Raw genomic sequence first — 23,485 nt, 5'->3', positions numbered from 1 at the left:
CTGCCGTGAAAGTGAACCTGTGCAAAGGGGAGACTCCCTGCAGTTTTATCAGGACTTCAGTTAGCCTTACAGACAGTCTTGCTGGGATACATTGTGGCAGATCTTTGTGGACTAAGATCACCAGTGGATTTCCACCAGTTGTCTTCCCCTTCATCGTCTCATCATCTTAAAGAAACAAGCAACAACCCCTGCCCTCCAATGTATGTGAATGAATTGATACAGCTTGCCAAGCGCAGACGTGATAGCATAAGGATCTCTTTACCAAATGCTTACTTGAAAACCTTGTGAGCAACCCCCCACCCCAGGTTCAAGTATGGCTTCTTAATAGTCTTATAAATACTGCAGCTATGTATAGAATAGACACAGGCTTAATTTAATTGAATGAACAATTTAAAAATGGTAACTGGGTAGAGGAAATTGTAGTTTACACATGGAAAAGAATAGTTCCTTCAGATGGTCATTTTACTGACTACATCTTATTGCTGTTTCACTATAATTGATTCTTAATGGATTGCTGTCTTAGTGCAGTCTGGTATTGACTGCTATTTTTCTTGCAATTGATTGCATTTCATTGTTCATCCTCTCGCCATCTTTTTTATAAATTGTTTTATGCTGGCTTTCCCAATTACCATATTTTTCTGCCTTGTACTCTTCTATCCATTGAGTTCAACCTCATTCTCCTATTCTGTTCTTGCCTTGTATCACTTATGCATGTGCCCTGCTGCCTTCTTTGATGCCTTCAGGACAATTTTTGAAGCTTGGATTCTTGTCTTAGATGCATAGTTTTAGCTGTTGTTTGCTGCTGCCCTTTTCCTTGCTCTGTTGCTACTCCTGTGCATTCTCTCTGCTGCATTATGGGAGAAGTTCAGTAAAGTGAACCCGCTTTGTGATTGTGCCTTGGAAATAGCTGAAGAGTCAAGATTGGTGTGGAAGAATCTTCTGCAAATGTTAGGCTGTGAACTCCTTGAGCACAGTTGAGAAGCCTCTTGTGGTGTCCTGCCTTCTTTACTACCTCCTGTTTCCTTAAATGACAAGTAAGCATGACTTAGCTTGCCATCTAAATTTTGTTATACTTGGGGCATATTGTCTGCCCACCCAGTCATGCCTCTTGCCATTATTCAGACTGATTTTTCTGCTGCCCCCTCTGTAAAATTGCACTGCATTCCCCCCCCCCCCCGAAGCAGTTTCTTGCCAATTTGTTAGACTTAATGTCTTCAGGGCAAACAAGAGGGGGGGGTGTGTGGATTTATCTGCATAGGACAATCTCTGAGATCTTGCTCTCTTTAAGACTTGCATTTCTGACTAGGATGTTTTGGTAACCCCTTTGACATCTGCCATTGTGGTGCTGCTCAGCACTTCAGTCTGAGCCACGCTGAGAGGCCTAGCATCAGGTAAACCAAAACACTTCTGTGACCATCCTAAGGGAAAAGCTGGAAGGAAAACAGTGCTCTCCTATATATCCATCTCTAAATGGGAGGAATGTTGACCACCAAGACTTTTGCATTGAGTACATCTCTGGTGCTTGGCAGAAGCTTATGGAACAGTCCTCCTACACCAGAGTATGTTTTTGCGGCAGCATGAGCGGTCCAGCCTGTGACTTGCTCTTATGCATGGACAAGCCAAATGCAGACAAGAAGCTCAGCTACCAGAAGAGCTGCCTCCTGAGTGCTCTGGCTCTGTTCATAGTGGGTATTTCTCTGGTGTTTTGAAAGGTGGTCCAACTACTTGTAAGCACGTCTTATGTGTTGAAGCAAGTTAAAGAATGGCAGCTGACACCATAACTAAGCTTTACCATGCTGTCTACTGAGCTCTGATAATCAAGGGGGATGTACAAAACTCCTTCCAAAGGAGTGTGTGGATTGTACCTTTTAAAATCAGACTTGGCGTATTTCAGGATATGTAGCATCAATCTTCCTTTTCCTCTGAATTCTGCTAGCAACAACCTTCTATGTGTTTCTTTCCACAGGAAACAACTCTTATTCTTCCATTTGCTAATATTCCTGCTCCCTTTTTGCTCTATAGATATCAACACTGCTCATGGTATTGACTAACATCTCCTGGATGCTGTGTTCATCTTTATGTATTGTTTCATTCTGAAAAATGTTCTTTTGCTCAAAGCATATTCCAATTGTTTCATTGCAGGTCAACTCTTTGCAATTAAGTTTCAAAGAGTTTGTTTTTAATGTGACCAGATTGAGTCAAATTTTGCATTTGCTTATCTCTTTCATCAGTTCAGTCTTTCTTGGCATCTGAAAAAAGCCCTTGTAAAACGAGTGTGATTGGACTGCATGACAATGTAGGGTGTGACTGGGGGGGGGGGGGATAAAGGAGGGATGGCAAATAGATGACTTCTCGGCTGCAGTGAGTGTGACTCAGTCTTCTAAGTATCTCTTAGACCAAATAAATCAAAGGATTACCTTGTTACCGTAATGGGTGACAAAACTTGTCCCCACTTTCAAAAAAACAGAACCAAAAAACCACCCTAAAGCAGAAGTGAGCTTCCATAGTATTGTAGAACATCCATTTTTTTAGTTTGAAGCTTTCTGTCAGTGTATAGGGCATTAGGATGGTAGTAGGTGAGAGGGTATGGTTTGTCCCTGCAATTGCAGAGATCTCATTGCCAAATCTGTTATTTTTTCAATATGACATAGTTGGCTTTTAATGGACAGAAGAAAAGACAAAGGGTCTGTGCTCAGTTAGATGGGGAGACTCTACTTTTAAGTTAGTTGTTGGATTGGAGGCCACATATGCACAAAGCACTTGAGAAAGTATTCAATGTGCATGTTAGCAGGAGCCTTGGTGGATGCGGCTAGAGATTGTATTCTATGCTGCAGTTCATCTCTAAAGCCCCATCCTTGGCGAGGGCTTGGAGACATTAGACTAGCTTTCTCTTGACTTTTGTCTAGCATCCTTCTGTGATATTCAGCTCTTTCTTAGCTTTTTGTGGAGTGGAAGATAAATCCTAGGCACAGCATGCCATATGTGCTGTCAGCAGCCCAGCAGATTTTTTTTTTTTTTTTTTTTTTTCTCTCTCCTATAAAGGAGACTAACTCAGAACTATTGCAGGTAAAGTAATGGCAGAAGCCTTGCTCCCTTTGGAGGGCATTTCTGGTCTAGTTTTCTGCTTCTGCAGGTGCCTGGTAGAAATTCTGAAGTATGGGTTTAATGTAACTACTAAGCTGTGGTGTCAAAAAGTAGTGATTACTGCCTTTCAAACCTTCTGGGAGAGACTGCCGTGCCTGCTATGCGCAGGCTTCTATCATAAGATTCATTTCCTGACATGCACAGGCTCCTGACAATGCAGTAGCCTCTTCATAGATTTTGTTCAAGATGGAAATGGATAACTTAGTTTGCTCCTCTGACGTGTCTAGAGTGCTGTACAGAAGCTACTGAAGAGTTGCTGTAAGACATTTTGACATGCAGAAAGGGCTGGGTGACCAGGAGTATCGGCAAGCATCAGGTGTCTTTATGCTGAATTGGAGGGGGAAGACCAGGAAACTTTCAAAACACTTGGTTTATAAGTTACAGAATACTCTATTCAAGTTACTACTTAATGAATGAATTTACTCATCCTGATTTGATCTTTGTGTTGTTCAGGCTCAGTTAGACTAAGCCCCTTAGGAGCTGGAATAGGGTGGCAGGGCAAGGTTCCTGTCTAGTTTGGGAAGCCCAGAAGCCTGTTGCCTTTATGGCTGGCTGTGACTCTTATACAGACTGATGATCGTGCTGAGGAGTTTTGTACACTGAAATCCAAATTCTGCACATTTCAGACAGGGTGAGAACCTAGGCATCAGCGCTTGGGTTTTTCACTCTGATTCAGTAGGTAAAAGTGAGTAGGAAGCACAAAGTTTGAAAGGAACACCAACGTATAAGAAGATAACAGCCTGCCTCATATGCCCTAATATCACTAGAGGTGCTACTGCTGTTGTGGAAAGAGCTAGACCCTGGAAAAAAACCCCTACACTTCCATGTAAGTCACCTTTAAAAGAGTTGTGGATATTGGTACAGGTGTGCATGTATTACAAATAAGCGATACAGCCCTGTATTACTGGATCAATGGTATTTAGTTAGGTCAATCCCCATCTTCCTCTTTCAGTCCCATTCCTCCCAAATAAAAATATTCTGCTGTACAAAGCTAGTTATACAGCTTTTAGTTTTTATCCCTTGAGATGGGAAAATGAACAGTGTAGTATTTGATCTGAATTATCTGAAATAGCTACTGGTCTTTGCTTTTGTTAGATGCTGTGGTGTTCTCTAATCTATTGCCCTTTTCATTACCATTTCTTAATGAAGAAAAATTTATCAAGTACCATTTGAAATGCATCACTAAGAATAACAAAAAGATCCCATTCCTTTTAAACTTGGTGACACTGCAAGCAGAGTAGCTCTGGAAAAAAAGACAGGAAGCTATTATATGCTGTTTAAAGTAACACTGCATAGTTATAAATTGCACATCAAATAAATTAAGATGTATTTGTAGTGGACTTCCTTCAAAGGAAAATGAAATGAATTTCTAAATGAAGTATGAAGTGTCACAGAGATGGTACGAAAGACACTCAGGTGCAAAGGTGGTCAGAAACATCCTGTTCAAATAGTATTTCAGAAGAAGAAGTTCACGACATTTTGTGTCGTGATAGATGTGCTTTAAGCTGAGATCGCAGCACTCCTGTTTATTAGTTGTATTTAGCTAAAATTTGAAATAGGAAACTTTACAAAAAACTGCATTCAGTCTCATTCAGCTTAGCTCCCTATGGACTTCCAAGGGGCAGCTGTTGTTAGTTAAAGGATAAGCTTGCATTAGAAGATATCTGTAGAATAATCCAGTATGCTCTGAATTTGTTCATTGCTCTTTGGGGATTAAGACACCTGGTGCTAATGAATGAGGCTATTAAAGCTTTCTAGAGTAAAACTGATTCTATTACTAATGCGATGTAAGAATAAAAGAATGTTAGCTTTATAGTTTGAACTCTTAACTTAATGGCCTTGCAATAGTAGAGATGGTTGTAAATTGCAGGAAACAAAGCTGGAGTTTGAAACTGCGTTTCTTGATTTTTTTATTTTTTTTTTTTACTTGTTTTGATGTCTGTCGTGGTTTAACCCCAGCCAGCAACTAAGCACCATGCAGCCGCTCACTTACTCCCCCCACCCAGTGGGATGGGGGAGAAAATCGGGAAAAAGAAGTAAAACTCGTGGGTTGAGATAAGAATGGTTTAATAGAACAGAAAAGAAGAAACTAATAATGATAATGATAACACTAATAAAATGACAACAGTAGTAATAAAAGGATTGGAATGTACAAATGATGTGCAGTGCAATTGCTCACCACCCGCTGACCAACACCCAGCCAGTCCCCGAGCCGCGATTCCCTGCCCCCCACTTCCCGGTTCCTAAACTAGATGGGACGTCCCATGGTATGGAATACACCGTTGGCCAGTTTGGGTCAGGTGCCCTGGCTGTGTCCTGTGCCAACTTCTTGTGCCCCTCCAGCTTTCTCACTGGCTGGGCACGAGAATCTGAAAAATCCTTGACTTTAAACACTACTGAGCAACAACTGAAAACATCAGTGTTATCAACATTCTTCGCATACTGAACTCAAAACACAGCACTGTACCAGCTACTAGGAAGACAGTTAACTCTATCCCAGCTGAAACCAGGACAATGTCTAAGCTACATTGGTGTCTCAGGGCTGCAATCGCAGAATGGCTGAGGTTGGAAGGAACCTCTGGAGGTCATCTGGTCCAACCTCCCTGCTCAAGCAGGGCCACCTAGAGCTGGACCTGTGATTGGAAAAAAATACTTACCTATTTACTTCTGTGGTAAAAGAGCATCCATGCCGATGGGTCATTGACCAGCCAAAGAGCTCTGTATTTCCTAATCTGTTTTCCTACTTCCTTGCTGCTTATGGTAAAAGAGTGTTGGCACATTCTCTAACACTTCAAGGAAGCTTTCATCTTGCTCCTCACTCCTACCTTCTTTTGCACTCTGCCACCCTTTATCCTTCTTAATTAACTAGAAGCTGACTTTACGTGTGGTATTTTACCATTCAAAACTTTTTGTCAAGATGATAAGGTCTAATAAATCTCCATACAATAGACTTACAATCACCTGATTGGGATCAAATAGACCTTTATGTAATTGCACCAGCAATGAAACATTGTATGAGTAGGGAAATGGGCAAATGTTTACACGGATTAATCTCTTCCCCTACATATTAATTCTAGAGGAAGCTTTTACAGTTGTAGACTGTTAGTTTTCTGTAAAAGAAGTCTTGAGTTAGTGCAGCTTTCACTACTCCTGCTTAGTTTTGGCAAAAGGATGTCACAGGCTTTCCAAATGTGAACAGCAGTCTCTTGTTTAGACCTTTATGGTGATCTTCCAGGATGCTTTTTCTTTTCCCAGCAGGAAGATAATAGAGAGGGGTTTTGGGGTTGGGTTTTTTTTTTTTGGGGGGGGTGGGGGGGGTGTATTGTGGGGAAACTCTTTCAAAACCTGTTCAGGACAAAATGTTTCTTGTTTTCAGCAGAAAACTGAAATTTCTGTGTGGGGATGGGTGGGAAGTACATGCTTTCAGCTATAAAAAAGTAGTTGGGGTCCTCTTTGGGGACAACAATCTGACTTCTGTACATGAGAAAGGAAAAATGAGAAAATGGGTAACAAACTATCCACATTGTTGTTATAGTAGTCATGGTTAGTCTGAGCAGTCAAGGGAGATGTGCCATCCAAGACAGTGGTTGTTGGTGGCAAAGAGTCTGGCCAGACTGAAACTTGCGGCTCGTTCACAAGCTGTTGTTCTTTGTTAAAGTTTTCTTTTTATCTTTTTATCTGTGCTTGCAGATAAAGGCTTCCTTCTAGGAATAGGGAAAGGAATAGTCAGGTGAGAAAAGAAACAGAGGTGGCCCAAGATTTATGTTAAATGTGTCTTTGTGGCCCCTATGCAAGTCTGGTGGAACACCTTGTGGCTGATAGATGACAAGAAACGTCCAAGTTTGCGGGTGTGTTTGCTTTTTTTCCTTGACTATCTTGCACAGAAAGATTTAAAGTTGCAAACTTCTATTATCTTACTCTTCATTTTAGGGAGATTGAGTTAGGTGATTAACATTCCGGGGGGCATATGTTTTAATTATTGAATAGGGAAATGAGTTACCGTGTTGCCTTGCATTTTGCATAGAAAGTAGGAGTGATTGTCACTTTCACTATTAATAACAAGGTAGGATGATCACATGTGCATGTTGCAATAATCCAGGCAGTAAGGTAACCCCTTCCAAGTACCTGTTTTGGAGAAGGAGTGGTAGTGATGAGTGTTCTTCTGTGTGTGCTTAATTTATGAACTCTGTGTGCTTGGATACTAATATGATAGATGCCTTGGAAATATCTGTAATAGCTACAGAAAGCAGTAGAATATGAATCCCCTTTTGTTTTGAGTCGGGGTTTGAAGGGCTATGTTTTTCTGAAAATGTTCTTGGTTCCTGTGTAATTGATTGTGGCAGGAGGAGGAGTTACAGCTGCACGGTAGAAATCTTAATGAGACTTTGTACTATTAGACAGTATAGTCTTCAGAGCCAGGCACTTAATAACAAACTAAGCTCTCAGTTGGTGCTACGCGTACTACTTAGGGAGATTAAACATTGTAATATTGGGAGAACAATGCTAATGTAAACATCCTTTATAGTTCATGAGGTTAACTTCCTACTTGCTCAAGCTTTCAAAAATTAGTTTCCTTCATGTTTGTCCCTTGTATTGCCCCTTGCTTGTAGAGCTCTCCTTGGGTTCAGCAACTTGGTTCACAGCCTGTCTTTAATCTTTTCTATGTGCTGTCCCCTGTTGTCCTTGAGAATACTCTATAGTTTTTCTTCAACAGGAAGACTTATAGTCCTCATTAATCTTGGATTTGCCATTCTATCTGAGCTGCTTGGCATAATGCTTAAATAAAGCTTTAAAGAAAGTTCATATGTTCAGGTAATTCATGAATATGCCTGTACTTCAGAGAAGGGGAGAGAGAAAACCTGTGTACTGGCTGATCAAGAGAAACTAAATTTCCAGTTAGTGTGCTAGAAAGAACTTGCATAAAAATCCCGAATTCCAAATACTTTCTCTTGTCCCCAAATTACATCTAAGATGATGATCTTTATGTGGATGCTACTTTATGGTCTCTGGAGTTTTTTGGTTTGTTTTTAATTTATAGCTGTTCTTATTCTTCCCTCTTTCCGTTATTTTTGTCATGCTGGAAATATTTGGAGCAAAATCAAGCTCTGGAAATAAACAGATTTATTATGCTGTTCAAAGTGTCTGTATTCTGCTTAATGGACAGCTGGGATTAGCACAGAAGAAAAGTGATTCTTGAAAGGCAACTTGGGCAGCAGACTATGTCACTGGTAAATGAGAAGATAATTTCATAGCAAATTTGTAGCAAGCTTGGAAAACTGTCAAGTATGGAATGACAGACAGCCAACATGGAAACAAACATCCAACTTCCAATACCATTGTGAGCTAACTGCTTTGTGCTTATTTTGCAATGCTTGTCTTTTATTTAGTGTTATGATCCAAACTGGAAAATAAACTATTTGAACAGTTGGGAATGGAAAGTGTCAGCCTACTTTGGTCTTGACTAAATCACTTTCTCTTTAGCCTTCTTTTCCCTCTCATCTGTCTTTTCTTCCACCCCGGCGTCTTCTGAAGTTTTTGACCATTTCTGGTCTAAGTAATCTGACAAGAGAAATGTTCTGTGGGTTAGTGTCCTTTCCATTAAAAGTTTTGGTAGAAACGAAGCAGACATCTGGCCCGTCTGCTGTATGTTTGTCTGATTGCCCAAGCTGCTTGTCTAATGAGCTCCTCCAGGGAGCACGTCCCAGCTCTGGCCAGAGTTATCTCCCTGTCTTCCATATAGTGACTTACTGCCTTTTTTGGTTGTGTTGTTTCTTTCCTTAAATTCCATAAAATGGACACATAAGACTGAAGTTTTTAGGTTTTCTTTCCTTTTTTTTTTTTTAAATTATTTTAAGTTATTTAAATTGCAGTCAGCCTAGTGAGATCCTGTAGTCCACTGGAGCTTTGCTAAATTGTAGCGATGAGCACTGGTGTTTATTTTGTTTTTGAAAAGCAAATGAAAATGTCCTTTTTTTTTTTTTTTTAAACACTCCATATAGCTAAATGAGTCTTCATTTTGGAGATCGGAAGTACAAAGGATGAAACTTTAATGAATTCATGACTCGCTCATTTTAATAATTGGAAACTGTTGTGTAAAGGATGTTGAGAGAGGTTTGCATACACAAAGACTTATTCACAGGATCTGAATAAATCTTGGTTGCCATAAAGGAGGAGGATGCACCTTCCAGTGACCTGAAAAGAAGCTGTTCCTGCAGGTTGTTGGAGCACAAGGTTTTTCATGTACCTGCCATTTCTAGCCTGGTTTTGGCTATGGGCTTTAAGAATATAATAAAAGTTGACCTTTTTTTTCCTTTCCACTTAGTATTTTTAATTCTACATGGGTAATAAGAATGTTTGGCTCACTAGGTAAAAATCTTAATTGCAGCATATTCTACGGTGTCTAGGTACCGCATATCGATCTTAAAGGTCTATCTGATCTACTGACTAGTCCTTCATAGGGTTTAAAATTTGTAATTTTATTACTCAGTGATGAAGAATAACTTGGTTTATTTTGTGGGTTGGGTTTGGGGTTTTTTTTGTGTGATGGTTTTTTTTTTAAGGAATATTGGTGATTGCTCTCAGCCTGTTGAGAGCTAGGTGTGTCAGAGTAGTAAGACATGGAGAGAGAAGCTGTGGTAGTGAGTTTCTTTAAAAGATGCTCTTCTAATAAAAGTGCATGAGCATCTCGGACAGCTTTGGAGATATTAATCTTATGTTGTGATTTGCTGCATTTCCATAACATGCAAAGTAAAAATTAATTTAAGTATTATATGTGGGTGTATGTGTAAGAAGGGAGGATAAGATGGCTCAGAAATATAGGCAGAATCCAATAATTAAAGTTAGAAAGTGAATGGAGACTATTAATGCTTCCATACTGTGAATCCACTTAAGGTCCTGTGCTTTGAGTCATGTCTTCCTAGACTCCACATACACTCAGTAGGAGGGAGAGGAAGAAGACAGCAAGAAAGGAAAAAGGCAAGGGACATGTAATGCTGTATTCTCTGGGTGATTTGGAGGGGTGTAGGAGGGGTGTGTGTACTCACGCACGTGCATGTGTGGCTGGTGTGACGTTTGAGTAGAAGTTTCACATACAGTGGCTAATTTACCGATTTTAAACTTAAACATTTCAGTGAACTTTCTGTCCTCAAAATCTATGCTGCTAAAGCAAAGATACCTGAGGTGGAAGAGTGATTGTTGTCTGTAGTGTATCAGTGTGCTACTTTGCTAGCTGTGAGGAAAAGACATATTTTGGGCAAGGTAGTCAGGCATGAAAGCTTTTACCAATCTCTAGAAGCAGAGGTGATGTACAGTGCTGATACTGCAGCACTTCTATCTAAGGATTTTGACTACTTTACCCAATCCATTCCTTCTAATTGGAAAAGTAGGAAGAAATATAAGCTACCAGCCACAGCTGTAAAGCTGAAAGAGTAAAAATGACACGAAAGGAAAAATTATCTTACAAAAGCACAAATACTTTTAACTTTGAGGTGTTCAAGATGCTGATAGTGTCTCTGGTACCTCCAGCTGTGTAGTTGTCTTCTGTAACAACTTAAACCATTCTTGTAAGAAATGGAAGCGGTGGCTAATATAACGCAAGTGATGACATATAATAAAAAAGTAAGGAAGCTGATAGCAACAAGTACAAACCAACAGTTTAAAAAATGCTAATAAAGGTTAAAGTATCTGAAAGGTCTGTGGCGACTGGGGCTAAAGGACAACTAACTGGCTCTTTTGTCAGAAACTAGGTCAGTCTTAACACTGTTGGGGTGGCGGAGTCTGGCCTCTCCTCCACAGGGCTCCAGTGCAGAGTGTTAGCATGTGGTACCATATGGTAGTAATACCATGAAAAATTCAATTTGTGTTTGCTTTCACTAGGAACTATTAGCTGTTTAATCTGATACTCATCCAACAGTGTTGTGAAAAGGCTTAAAAATGATGTAATGTCATAAATACTAACCAACCTGTTATCTAGGGAAAATTGAATCGGGTATATTTTAACTACATCAGTCCCATTTTATTAATTAAAATTATTGTGACATCCTTCATGTTTTGCAAGGTAATTCCTTTTAAGGAAACTTATTTGCATGGTTAATTCAACTCAGACCAGAAATAAGTGTGGAATTCAATACTGAGGGTAATTGACCACAGTAGCATCTTGCCTAAGGGTGCATTGGATTCTCTGTCACTTGGAATCTTCAAGTCAAGATTAGATGTGTGTCTGAGTGGTATTTTCTGGTTAAGCTAGCATGTGTGAGATGGATGCAGGAGTTAGTGTGGGGCTCTAGAAGGTGCTATGCAGGGAATTGATGAGATTTTCATTATGGGTCCTTCTGGCCCATCAAAGGTCACCATGGTTGCCATGTTCCATTCCTAGTGGCAAAAGGTGAAAAATCATGAGTCATCTAGTAACAAGCATAGATGAAGAGACTTTAAGGGCTATATCTCCAATAACTGAAGTCCTCAAGTCTTTGTGAGTAAAAACATATGACTCCTAGCTTAATGTTTTTATACAGGTAGTGGGCTTCATTTTAGCCTCCTCTTAGTTCTAAGATGGTGGATAATTAAGATAATACTTATGCCTTACTGTGAGCTGTGCTGCTTTTGTCTCTGCTTCACAGCAACTCTTATCCTCTTAAGCATTTTGCATGTTTAATTTTACCCTGGAGAGTTTGCCTGGCCGGCTCACAGTGTGATGGCACAAGTGCTTATGGTGGCATAAGGAGAAGAGGGGAGCGAGGCATGGGGGAGGAAATCACAACCTTTCTCTGAGGACAGAGAAACCACCTCTTTCAACAGCAGTGCTGGTTTATGCTGCTTTAAATGCTGATAGTTATGCTGTAAGATGACCCTGTGCTCCAGAAGTACATCTTAAGGATGAACTGAGAAGTAAAACATAAAAATTCTTTGCAGAGCAGGTTAGTTCAGAAGGCAGACTTTTCGTCAGGAGAGACATGTCAAATAAAGCCACTGCTGTTTAAGTTTCCAAGTTTTTTCCTCTAGTCTCTTCTCTGCGAATCTGTTCTGTTTCTACAAGTGCTGCTTGATTTAAGGTTAATGTCAGATGGGAAATATCTGGCTGTGAAACTACTAACATGGAACTAATGGAATGATTTCAATTCTTTTAAGTGACCTATCTATTTTCACCTTTATTACTGCATGGTCACTGCTTCCCTCAGTGCTTTGAAAATTGGAGCTGAGGGAGGGGAAGCTTTGTGCCCAACTCAAAATACTCATTTTGACAAAGGTTAGAGACTTGACTGTAGGGGCAACTTGTAGCAGCCTTCCAGTACCTAAAGGGGGGGCATACAAGAAAGCCAGAGAGGGACTTTTTACAAGGTCATGTAGTGATAGGACAAGGGGTAATGGCTTTAAACTGAAAGAGGGTAGATTTAGATTAGATGCAAGGAAGAAGTTCTTCACTGTGAGGGTGGTGAGGCACTGGAACAGGTTGCCCAGAGAAGTTGTGGATGCCCCATTCCTGGAAGTGTTCAAGGCCAGGTTGGATGGGGCTTTGAGCAACCTGGTCTAGGGGAAGGTGTCCCTGCCCATGGCAGGGGGGTTGGAACTAGATGATCTTTAAAGGTCCCGTTCAACCCAAACCATTCTATGATTCTATGTTATTACAACATTTTTAATGAAATGCTGACTTCCTCTTTGAGTAGCATAGGCTGCATTTTGTTTCTAGATCTGTGAGGGTAGATCAGAAGTGCTCTTCTTGTCTTCAGCTTTGTAGCTTCCCCTGCTCCCAGAACACTGCTCAGCTTTGGCTTTGTTCCTTCCACAGTGTTTCTAGTGCTACACCTTTTGTATCTGTCTAAAAAATGCAATTTAAATTCTTCATTCTGCTGTTTTGCTTGCTCTGTTGTATAACTGCATCAATAAAAGTTGTCTTCTAAAGAGCACTTCACAATGCATGTGTCAAGATTTGCAATGCACAGTAAAATCTCCTTGTACTGGAGTCCTATGATAATTTAATTCTCATGAGTGCTGGCACACTATGTCTCCCACTAAAATTGTAGGATTGCTTTCTGCTCTCCAAGAGTTTGGGAGTTATAGTTGCTTTTGAATTTTGCTTTTTTCTTCTGTGTCTCTGCATAGCTGCTCAGTAGTTTCTTCTGTCATGTTTGACTGGCTCATGTAATACATCCTTGACAGGAACATTTACCAGAACAGATGAAAGACATTGTAATGAAAATAACATTTTCTGGTAACAATGTCTGTCAGTCTAAATATGTTTCTGCTTCAGTGGTAAGCATATGGATTCATGGGTCCTACAGTGACCAGAGGAAACTTCTCTCCAGGCTGGGGAAGCTCTTCATGGGGTAGAAAAACTCTGCAGCTAACTGTTCTTGTCCCAGGTCTGTCCATCACTGAAGACAGAAACAATAGAATAACCCTTCGAACACAGGTTTGTACCAGATTTTCAGTCTATCCTACCTGACTTAAAGGAGTTTGATTTTATTTATTTATTTATGTCTCTAGAAGATGATGCTTAATTTTGTAGCATGCTGAAATATTAGGCTGTACTTTATTCCCTTGATTTTGAGACTGCATGCTATGCAAGTTGATTTAGGTGTTAAAAAAATTTGCTTTGACATCTATGCCCCTGAATGCCAGATAGTTTGCCTTAATCCAGAAAATGATAGGAGCCAAGAGAGATTATTCTCATTGAAGTGCACCTTGTCAAAACAAAAATTTCAGGGATGGGAAGAGAAAACTGGTCAGTTCCAAAGGACGAATGAAGCATTCCAGGATAGACCTGGGACGTTTGGTCCTGGAGTGGAAACCCTTGTGGTCAGGGCTGAATTCTCCCACCTGTTCAGACAGCTTATGTGTTTGGAAAAATTTGTGAAATGGTAAGCCAGCTGAACTGGGAGCTGCCTGTGCCTAGTCAACAGAAGGACTGAGAAGTAGGAATGTGCCTCGAGTCAGTTTTGGTTTTGTTCTTTAAAATGCCTTACCTGAGACTCTGGGCAGAAGCATTCTGTGTTTGGGAATCTGCATTTCCAAACCTTCTTTAGGAGATGCATATGCTTATCCTTTTTCCTTAATCTAGAAAGAACAGGTCTTAAGAATGAGGGGAGGGCATTGGTGATTGGTGCCCTGTGCTATTATAGGCTGCTATGGGATTGAGCACAGCCAATCCTTCTTTCTGAAGCTGTGCAGGTGTGCCAAAGAGGAAGAAAAAAGCATGAGGGCAGGCAGGCCAGGATGAGGGACCATGTGGTGCAGTGGTTATTTTCAGCCAAGAGAATAGGGATGCTGAGATTCAGCCTCTGACTTAAACAAAAGAACAACAAACACCACCACACCACCCCCAACAAAACAAAAAAACTCCCCACAGGTGTTTTTATACATATTCTTGTCTTTGATAGGAGTGGTGTTTGTTCTTTCAGGATGCTCTTTGGATGGGCTGAAATACTGTTTTGAAGCTGCTCAGGATGAAATGGAATAGGGGGATCTTGTGTGTTTTGGGGAGTTATTGAAAGCCCAGTGTTACTGTTCAGGACGGGAGGTGTGCTGTCAGTCTGGGCTGAGCAGCTCTGAAGAGACAGGCAGAGGATGAGTGTCTCTTCTGTGCATTGATCAGATACAAGTGCCTGATGAGAGCTTGCTCTTGCAGCTTTTGAGTTCAAAAGCTTGATGTCATGAAACTTAAAGTCTTAAACCAGTGACAGAATAGAGGGGTCTCCATGGTTAGACAGCTGGTGAAACACTGTTTTCAAGATTTGCCATTATCAAAGTACTGGGACTTTGTTTTTCTTGAAGGTCTCATTGTAAGTGCTAACTGCTGCAGTCTAAGAGAACTCAGCTGGCAGATGTCGCCAGGGAGTTTCTCACTGAACCAGTAGCTCCTTTTGTGGGAGTTCATTTGCTGCTTTTCACTAGCAGGGAGGATGCTGAAAGGTTTCTTTTTCTGGCGCTCTTGAGCTACTTGAAGTCACTGGTTCATTAGTAACTAAGGAACAGAAGCGTTTACAGGAAAAGCTCCTAGAAGCTGGCAATAGACTTTTCTCTGAAAGAAAAGTTGTTTTGATCTGCTGTTTGTTTTTTCTGAAGGGTGAGGGATTTGTCCAGAGTGATCCAACCGCTGATGAAGTATCTTGTAAAATATGACTTGGGAAGCATAACTAATGTTATATCATCTGATCAGTCAAGCAGGCCTACAGAAGGGACAGAGAATAATGACTTTACCTCAAAGAGTTGCTTCGTCTTGCATAATGTCAGATGACTACACTAAACTTGATACCGGGCAATATAATATGGGAAGAGAATGCAATAAATATGGAAATCTGGAGGATGTCAGCTGTCCTAAAGTATGATCTCATTTTATGATTTCTGGAAAAGGTATTGCTCAGATATCTTTAATGATACTTCTTTTGTACTATCTATAGTGTAGGGACAGCACTGTAATTTTTTATGTACCTCCTCCTTTGACATGGCTTCAGTACTTAGAGGAGAGTAACTGGACTGTCAGAGTTGTTGCCTATAATGGATTCAGATTCGCTCATTACACAGAAGTTGAACTAAGTAGTTATAAAATCGGGTTAAAACTCATCTATTTGGGGTAGTGAGGGAGGGAGTTCAAACAATAAAGCCTGCTCCCATACTAACAGACTTCCAGAACATCTTTTGGTTTTCAGGAAGCATTGTACTTGAAGGACTGATCCTCAACAGGATTGCTTTGTCATGGGGTGAACAGTGGGGTCGAAGGACTCTATTAATATGAAGTTCAGTGTTGGGTGTTTTGGTTTAGTGTTGGGATTTTTTTTCTGCAACAGTTAAAGAAATGTAACTGTTCTCACAAAGTGGTGGTTGGAGCATCAGCATTGGCAGGACTTTTTTGACAAATTTATGGTAACTCTTGAGAAATTGGATCTTGACCGATGGGCTTAGGGAGGTAGTAATAGCATCCTGCCATTCACATGCTTTCATATTTACTTCAAATTAGAAGTGGAGAAAAGCAATGACAAATTGCAGGTGGAGATAAGTTTGTTCTGTGAACAGCTAGCCCTGTTGCAGAGTTGTGCTGTGCTACAGCCTCTGTTTTTAAACTTCTGCTCCCAGAGGTGCTGTTGTGGTAAGCCGAAGCATCTTGTAAGTTGGCAAAGTGCTTTCAGGAAGGTGACTGTATTTAAGCCCCACACAAATTAGTTTATTTAAGTTTGAAACCTGGAAATAATTCTTTTTTGGACAGGAGGAACCTCATCCCAATAAATGCACGGTGATACTGGGTCACAGCAAAGCTTTCTGTGGTAGCAGTGTTGTGCTCTGCTGCATTTGGGCTGTGAACTGAGGACAAAACTGTCTTGTAAATTCAAGCTTATGTCCACACTTTGAACTGAATAAACCTGTTAGGTGGCCAGCTTAGCTTCCACTCTGTTGGCTTTTATTGATGCCAACCTATAGTTTATGCTGACATAACAGATGATTTAATAAGATCCATATTATATACGACAGAATGCCAAGTCAGAATGAGCATAAAGCTAGTAATGTGGAATCTTCACCTATCTTGGACTTAGTTGCTATGCTGATCCTGAGCAGAATAACCTTGAAATAATGTGTCACATTGGAGTTTTCAAAGAGGGCAGTAAAGTTTGAAAGTAACTCAGTGGTGCTTCTGACATGAAAGGCAGTAAATGTAATCCAAACTTTCCTGTCATGAGGCAGATATGTCATTGTTACTATCCGAGGGAAGAATACTAAGGCTGTACCAAAGTGTGGTTGAATGCCACGTTGCCTAGCTTTTGCTTTTGAAGACTAAGATTAGTATTTTGGAGGTCCCAATGGTTGTAACATTACATATGAGCCTTTAGTGGCAAGTTGAAGTCTTGCATATTATCCTGAAATGTTAAAAGCATGAAAAAGCTGTAACATGAGTGTTCCCATTTAAAAACAGACAAAGACTTAAGAAATACAAATGTAAGGAGGAATTTCTCGTTCTGTTGCATGTAAGACCTTTTATATGGTTGTAGGAGAAGAGGGAAGAAGATAGCCCCAGTAGTCACCGGCTGCTTCTGAAGCTCTGAGAATTCTCCCTTCCACTCTGAATGATGCTGTTTTGTGGTGCATTTTGTCTGGTCTGAGCCCTCTGCAGGTTTATACTCTGTGTGCTCAGATTTCACTGTATTAAAATAGTGCTTTTGTAGCATTGATCACTTTGGAATCTGTATGGATGCCATTTTTTGCTGCAGCAGGAATAGTTTCAAAGATGTTGAAAAGTGATTAAAATGATTCCTTTTACAGTAGGGTCTATGAAGACAAATGATGGCTACGGAAAGAGGCTTTCCTATAAAGGCGTTAAGGATTCGTAAGGAATTCTGTCTTCAGACTGTTGAATGAGCTAATTTGTCACTAGAGATTAATTACACTTAATAATATACATACACTGAAAGGCTCCCAGTCTTTGTGCTCTTGCCTGTCTTCATTTTTCTGCATCCATTTTATGCTTTTTAGGCTGTACCATTACTTACCTCATTAATGTCCTTCATCCATTCTTGCCTTTTGACTCTTCCACCTTAACCAGTCAGCCATGTTTCCAGCCTCTTCTCCTCCACTATCATTCTGTGATATATTTTCACCACAGCAAAACTACTGCTGTTTTTCCTCCCATGGTTGAGTGTAACTGGGGGGGGGGGGAGAAAAAAAACTAAAAAAACCAAAACCAAACCCACAACTAAAACGCAAGGACCAGTGCTTTTAGCAACAAAAATATAGTCCTGAGTTTAATAAAGCTATTTGAACTTTTGCAATTTGCTCCAAATCTTGGGTATTGTCCCAGGAACCTTGTCCTCGTATATGTGTGTTTAGTGCTTTGATGTTGCAGAAGGAATTAAATCATTCTTCAAGAAAATATAGTATCTCTTATTCAAATAACTACTTACATTGTAAATTTGTGGCACTGGTGATTCTTGTTCACATGGGCCAAAATCTCTGGGAAATCGGGATTAGGATCTATTAAAATAAAATTTAAGTCAATTTGTCTGATAACTGTGAATGTGGTGGTTAGCTGAACCAGAGTAAACTGTTGCGTAGAGAGAACAAATTATGTAGTCTTGGAATTTATATTTGATTGTCTTATTGCAACAGACAATAGATAATAGAAAACTGTCTACCAAATCAGTCATCTCCACAAAAAGGCATGTCTAATTATAGTTTGCTAATCTCCTTGTTCAAGTTATCTTCTCACATTATGAGAAACCAATATAAGTAGAATGTTTCTAATTTTTCATTAAATGGAGGGATAGAGGCTTGCTTTTTCCTAAGCTGTAATTAAAGCTGGTTCTTCCTGCATTCATGAAGGGAATAGATGAAAAGTCGATTTAGAAGAAAATACTTTAAGGCTTGCTGACTCCATAAGAGCCAATTTTCTTAGTGTGATCAGTTTTGAGGATATTTTCAGGGTATTTTAAAAGGTAGAGTCTTGTTTCTAAATGAAACCCTGTATGCATCTTTATCTTGTAATGATTTTAAAAGGTGAATTTAGATTAACTTGATGTGGTCATCTGCATGCATGATCAGTAGTTACTTTTTGGGAAGATGTGGGACACTTAGTAGCTTCTGAAATTATTCTGAATCATAATTTAAGAGTTCATCCTGAAAAAGTGCCTTCTAATTAAGTTATTAAAGTGTTAACCTGGTGATGAGAAGGTGGTGGAAACAGTCCTATCTAACTTCCAATAGCCACCCTTGTAAAATGAAGACCTTTTCAAAAATGTATAACCTGAAAGTTACTTTTTAAAAACTGCCTGAGAGAAACTTAGGTTTGAAAGTTGTTCTCTCTTTACTCAGCCTACATGGATCTGTAGATGGCATTTTAGTTTTAGAGTTACTGGTTATGTGTTTCTTTACCACACCTGTAGACCTAATTTAGGTGATGATGTTTTCTTTCTCCTTCGGGTATGCTGAGCACAGATCACTACGCTACAGGTTTGTGTGTTTCCATAAGCACATGGGGTTAAAATTCAGTAGGATGCATTCATTTTACGCTAGGGACTTCAGCATAGACAGACTTTGGCAACGTTTATTGGCATAAATAAGATGATTTAAATGAGGCACAGAGGCACACAAGGGTCAGAGTTTCAAAGATCCACAGGCTTGTGCTTGTTTTGACTTCAGGGGAAGCTGGCTAAATTATTCTAAAATTATGGCCATGAGGCCCTAGCTACAGTTAAGTTGCATGTAAAGATAGGCAGTTATTCTTGAAACATAACACAGGTATCTACTAAATGTTGTACTTCTCATCATGTGTACAAGAGCATCTTTGTAATTAAATATAGTGGCTTAGTCCAGGCAGAAGCATGATGTGTATGGTGTTTTGTTTTTTTTCAAACACTTTTTTTTTTTTTTTTAATTGGAAGCGTACAAGAGAAGAGGACTTGAGAAGTCTGTAATCCAAAAATGCTGGTTCTACTTCTGTTCTTTTATACCAAGGTGACTGCACTGGTGTCTAAATTTTAGTCATGTTGTAGTGGACAGCATTCAGTTTGGCTTTCCTGAGATGCAGTATAGGTTTAAAATGACTTCTTTGTTTTAAAACAATCCTTCCCATGCCCTGGTTTCCTTCTAACTATCTGCAAAATGTTTAGAAGCACAAATCAAAAATAAAAAGTAGCAGTTGAAGCTGTGGGGGTAAAATTACAAGGTTTATTTACCCTCATGCTTCACTTAATAAACTGATAGACAGCTGGGATTAAATGAATTTTCCTCCACTCAGTTTTAGTGTGTTGTACCATTAGGTTCATGCTGTTGATTGTATGTCTGAGACATCCATGCTGGGCCTTTCTCTGGAAAAAGAATTCTGAGTTAGCTGCATTATTGATCACTCTACAACCTGCTAATCCTTGCATTTGTAATTCAGTTTATATGAATGTGGAGAGGGGAGAGAAGGACTTATGTGTATTTACTTAAATGCAATTAGTAAGCTGGGCCTCTGTGAGCCAGGTGGAGCATCTGCTAGGGTTAAGCGAGCAGCCAGCACTAAATTTTGCAGTTTAATAACAGCTAATTTCCTTTGTGCTCAGACAGAGTTTGTACATACTTCTCCTCTGTCCCCTCAGTACTTGGGGTAGCTGACAGTGGAACCTGCAGCTGATCAAACTGTGCAAAAAGGAGGTCCCTGCTCTTTCTGCAGTTTCAGGAAAAATACACTGGATGCAGGGAAAAGCTGTTATTCATGGAAGAAAAGCTGAGCTGGAAAAGCTTTCATGCACGTTCTGGAAGAATGTGTCGTGGTTTAAGCCCAGCCTGCAACTAGGCACCACGCAGCTGCTTGCTCACTCCTCCTGCTCCCAGTGAAATGGGGAGGAGAATCGGGAAAAAAATAAAAACCTGTGGGTTGAGATAAGAACCATTTAATAACTAAAATAAAATAAAATGTAATACTAACAATAATATTATAATAATTGTAATGAAAAGGAATATAATAAACTAAATTTAAAAAAAAAACAAACCAAAGAGAAGTGATGCACAATGCAATTGCTCACCATCCGCTGACCGATGCCTGAGCAGTGATTTGCCCCGCCCAGCCAACTCCCCCCAGTTTATATGCTGAGCATGACGTTCTATGGTATGGAATACACCTTTGGCTAGTTCAGGTCAGCTGTCCTGGCTATGATCCCTTCTAGCTTCTTGTATACCTGCTTGCTGGCAACGCATAGGAAACTGAAAGATCCTTAACTTAGGAGAAGTGCTACTTAGCAACAACTGAAACATCAGTGTATTATCAACATTATTCTCACACTAAATCCAATACACACTGTACCAGCTACTAAGAAGAAAATTAACTCTATCCCAGCCAAAACCAGGACAAATGCTTGGGGAATATCTGCTGAATACAGTGAATTAACTTGGTGTCATTTGTGGGGTAGCAGAAATACTGCTGTTGGAAAGAAAACCTCTCCTAAAAGGACTTGCTGCTGTCCCTGTCTTTTCATAAGATAATAAATCACACAACTGAGGCATGTTTAAGAGAGCAAGGCTAGATCAGTTGGGGTTTCAGTGAGGACACAGTACAGTTGTTGTGGTTTTTTTTCAGTTCCTTGTGGTACAAATAGAAAGATATTTCTTTGGCTGCTATCAAGCAAATGCATAGCAGTATCTTGTACCCTTTATGATAAGCAGTGCTCTTTGACTTGTGGTAGTCATTTTCACACTTGCCCACTAAGGCTGCATGAAAAACACACAGTTTAAGTCCCTGTAATGTCTGAGACTCGTGATTTCTCTTTCAGAGTTCAGATGGGTCCCTCTCTGGGGTTATGCAGAAGTGGAAGGAGTATCAGCTCCAATGCCTGAAATACTTGTATGAGGCACCCCCCATTGTGGCAGGTAAGCCTGCTTGGTAGGGATAGGATGTATTAATTTTAAAATGCATGATAACAGTAGCAAGGGAGTGATTATGAACTTGATAATACTTCCCCAGCTTGCTTTCGAGTCCATTTCTTCTTTATCCCATTTGCTTCCACCTGCTCTCTGTGGGACTCTTCCCTCTGCTGAGGAAGCATTTTATAGAACAACTTCATTGTAAGGATGTTAGTCTTTAGGTCCAGAGTGTTTTGCAGTGGCAAGTGGTGGCTGTAGCACATCAAAGCAGCACACTAATGTAATACCCCTGAAACTTTTTTAGGGGCCAGGGTTGAGAGAGTACACAGGTGTTAGGAAATCTGGGACCATGCTGTTCCCATTGACCTAGCAGTTTGTGGGCCTTAAAGTTGGTATAATTTGCTTTTGAGCATTGTAAAATGCTGAAATAGCTTTAAAAAAAGTGCCTTAGTGAAAATGAGAATGCAACTTGTCTTAGCAGTTGAGCTGCTGTAATGTGCTGAGGGCAGCTGCAATGTGCCAGCATCATGGTGTTTAGAGGACACTGGTGACTTGTCAATGACAGTCACAACTGGACACAGTGTGGCCTCTCCTATGCTTCAGTGCTTTTGTGACACACTGAGGAAGATAAGATGGGTCTAAAGTTGTACCTGTGAAGAATTATTTCAAAACTGTTAATTTTCCTTTTCTTAACTACATTATTATGGCAGAGTGAGAGCAGTAGCTGATGACAACAATGGCAGGGAAACATTCATCTCCCTCCGCTCCATTATCCTGTTGAGTGGTTGAGTGCTGCCCTCTAAGAATGACAGCTAAATAAATTTGAAGTTGAAGTATTCTCATGTTGATTAAGCTGTAATGTGAAGTTATGGTTGTGTGTGGTATTTCATTGATGGATCTATATATTAGGCTAGGCTTTTCAACTGCACGACTGTGAACCATTCTTGGGAATGACTATCTACAGTATTCATAGCAAAAATGATTTTAAATTAAATAGACACGTAAGGGTGTAAAAGAGAAAAGATGGGAATGGATCAGTATTGATTTACCTTTCCCTTGATTTCATTCAAGACCCTAATCTGTTCTTCGGTCCCCCCCGAAACAACAGTTTCCTGTTTTGTGTGGATAAACTCTTTTGGACAAATATCTCATTTAACTCCACATCAGAGCTTAATTGCATAATGCTGGTATGGCTTAAATGCACATCTGTGTTTCCTTTTATCTTCTGCTCTTCAGTCTTTTCCTCCTTGCCATATTAATACAAGGCAGTGGCATGACCCTCCCTTCCATTTCTCTGCAGAAGGCAAGTTCTGCAACAGAACATTTGACAACTACGCCTGCTGGCCCGATGGACTACCTGGCACCTATGTGAATGTCAGCTGCCCCTGGTATCTCCCCTGGGCTAACACAGGTAAGACCCTTTCTTAAAGCTCCTTCAGAGCTTTAAACCAACCCTGTTTTCCTTGCACCATCTTAGCAAGGATAAAATTGGCTTAAATGGCTACGAGTGCAGTCAGTTCTCTGCAGCATAAAAGTAGGAATGGGGCTCAGTATGATACACTATCTCCATTTAGCAGGAGAAAATGAAAATGAGAGAAGAGACTGTTCTTAAGGCTTGCATTTTTGTGCTTTCCTCTGTTTTTGCTGCTTGAAGAGTTGTGACTATTAATAAAATAGCACTGTGGTGCTTGTTGAAGACTATCTAACAGTAATAATGGTGTAGTTTGAAAACTGATATAAAAGTAGCAAAGCTAGATGGTAGGTCATTCTGTAGTAGATAAAGACAAAAAGGTCTAAAGTGAAAGTGTTTTGTGCTGCTTCCTGAGGTAAATTTATTTCTCAGAATGCTGCAAGATGAGGGCATTGTCAGTGGTTGCAAAGACTTTTTTTCTCTGAATGACTGAATATCACCTTTGGATTTTACACCCTTATGTACATGTACACATGATGCCACTTGAAGGCAATGTGTATTGGATTACTTCGTCTAGTATTCTGTCTTTAAACCAGTGACTTGTACAGC

General features: G+C 40.1%; 1 protein-coding gene across 1 annotated transcript in view; it reads left to right on the top strand.

Annotated features, from left to right (window-relative positions):
• GLP1R (glucagon like peptide 1 receptor) overlaps positions 1 to 23,485 on the top strand; it is an 85,416-nt gene that overhangs the window by 6,091 nt on the left and 55,840 nt on the right. Inside the window, exons 2-3 of the mRNA XM_069800373.1 lie at positions 21,375 to 21,471; positions 22,766 to 22,876. Coding sequence (XP_069656474.1) covers positions 21,375 to 21,471; positions 22,766 to 22,876 — 208 coding nt within the window. The remainder of the gene's footprint in view (positions 1 to 21,374; positions 21,472 to 22,765; positions 22,877 to 23,485) is intronic.

Source organism: Haliaeetus albicilla, chromosome 13, assembly GCF_947461875.1.
Source record: "Haliaeetus albicilla chromosome 13, bHalAlb1.1, whole genome shotgun sequence".
Lineage (NCBI taxonomy): Eukaryota > Metazoa > Chordata > Aves > Accipitriformes > Accipitridae > Haliaeetus > Haliaeetus albicilla.
The sequence above is the reverse complement of the archived record's forward strand: the minus strand, read 5'-3'. Positions and strand labels throughout refer to the sequence as shown.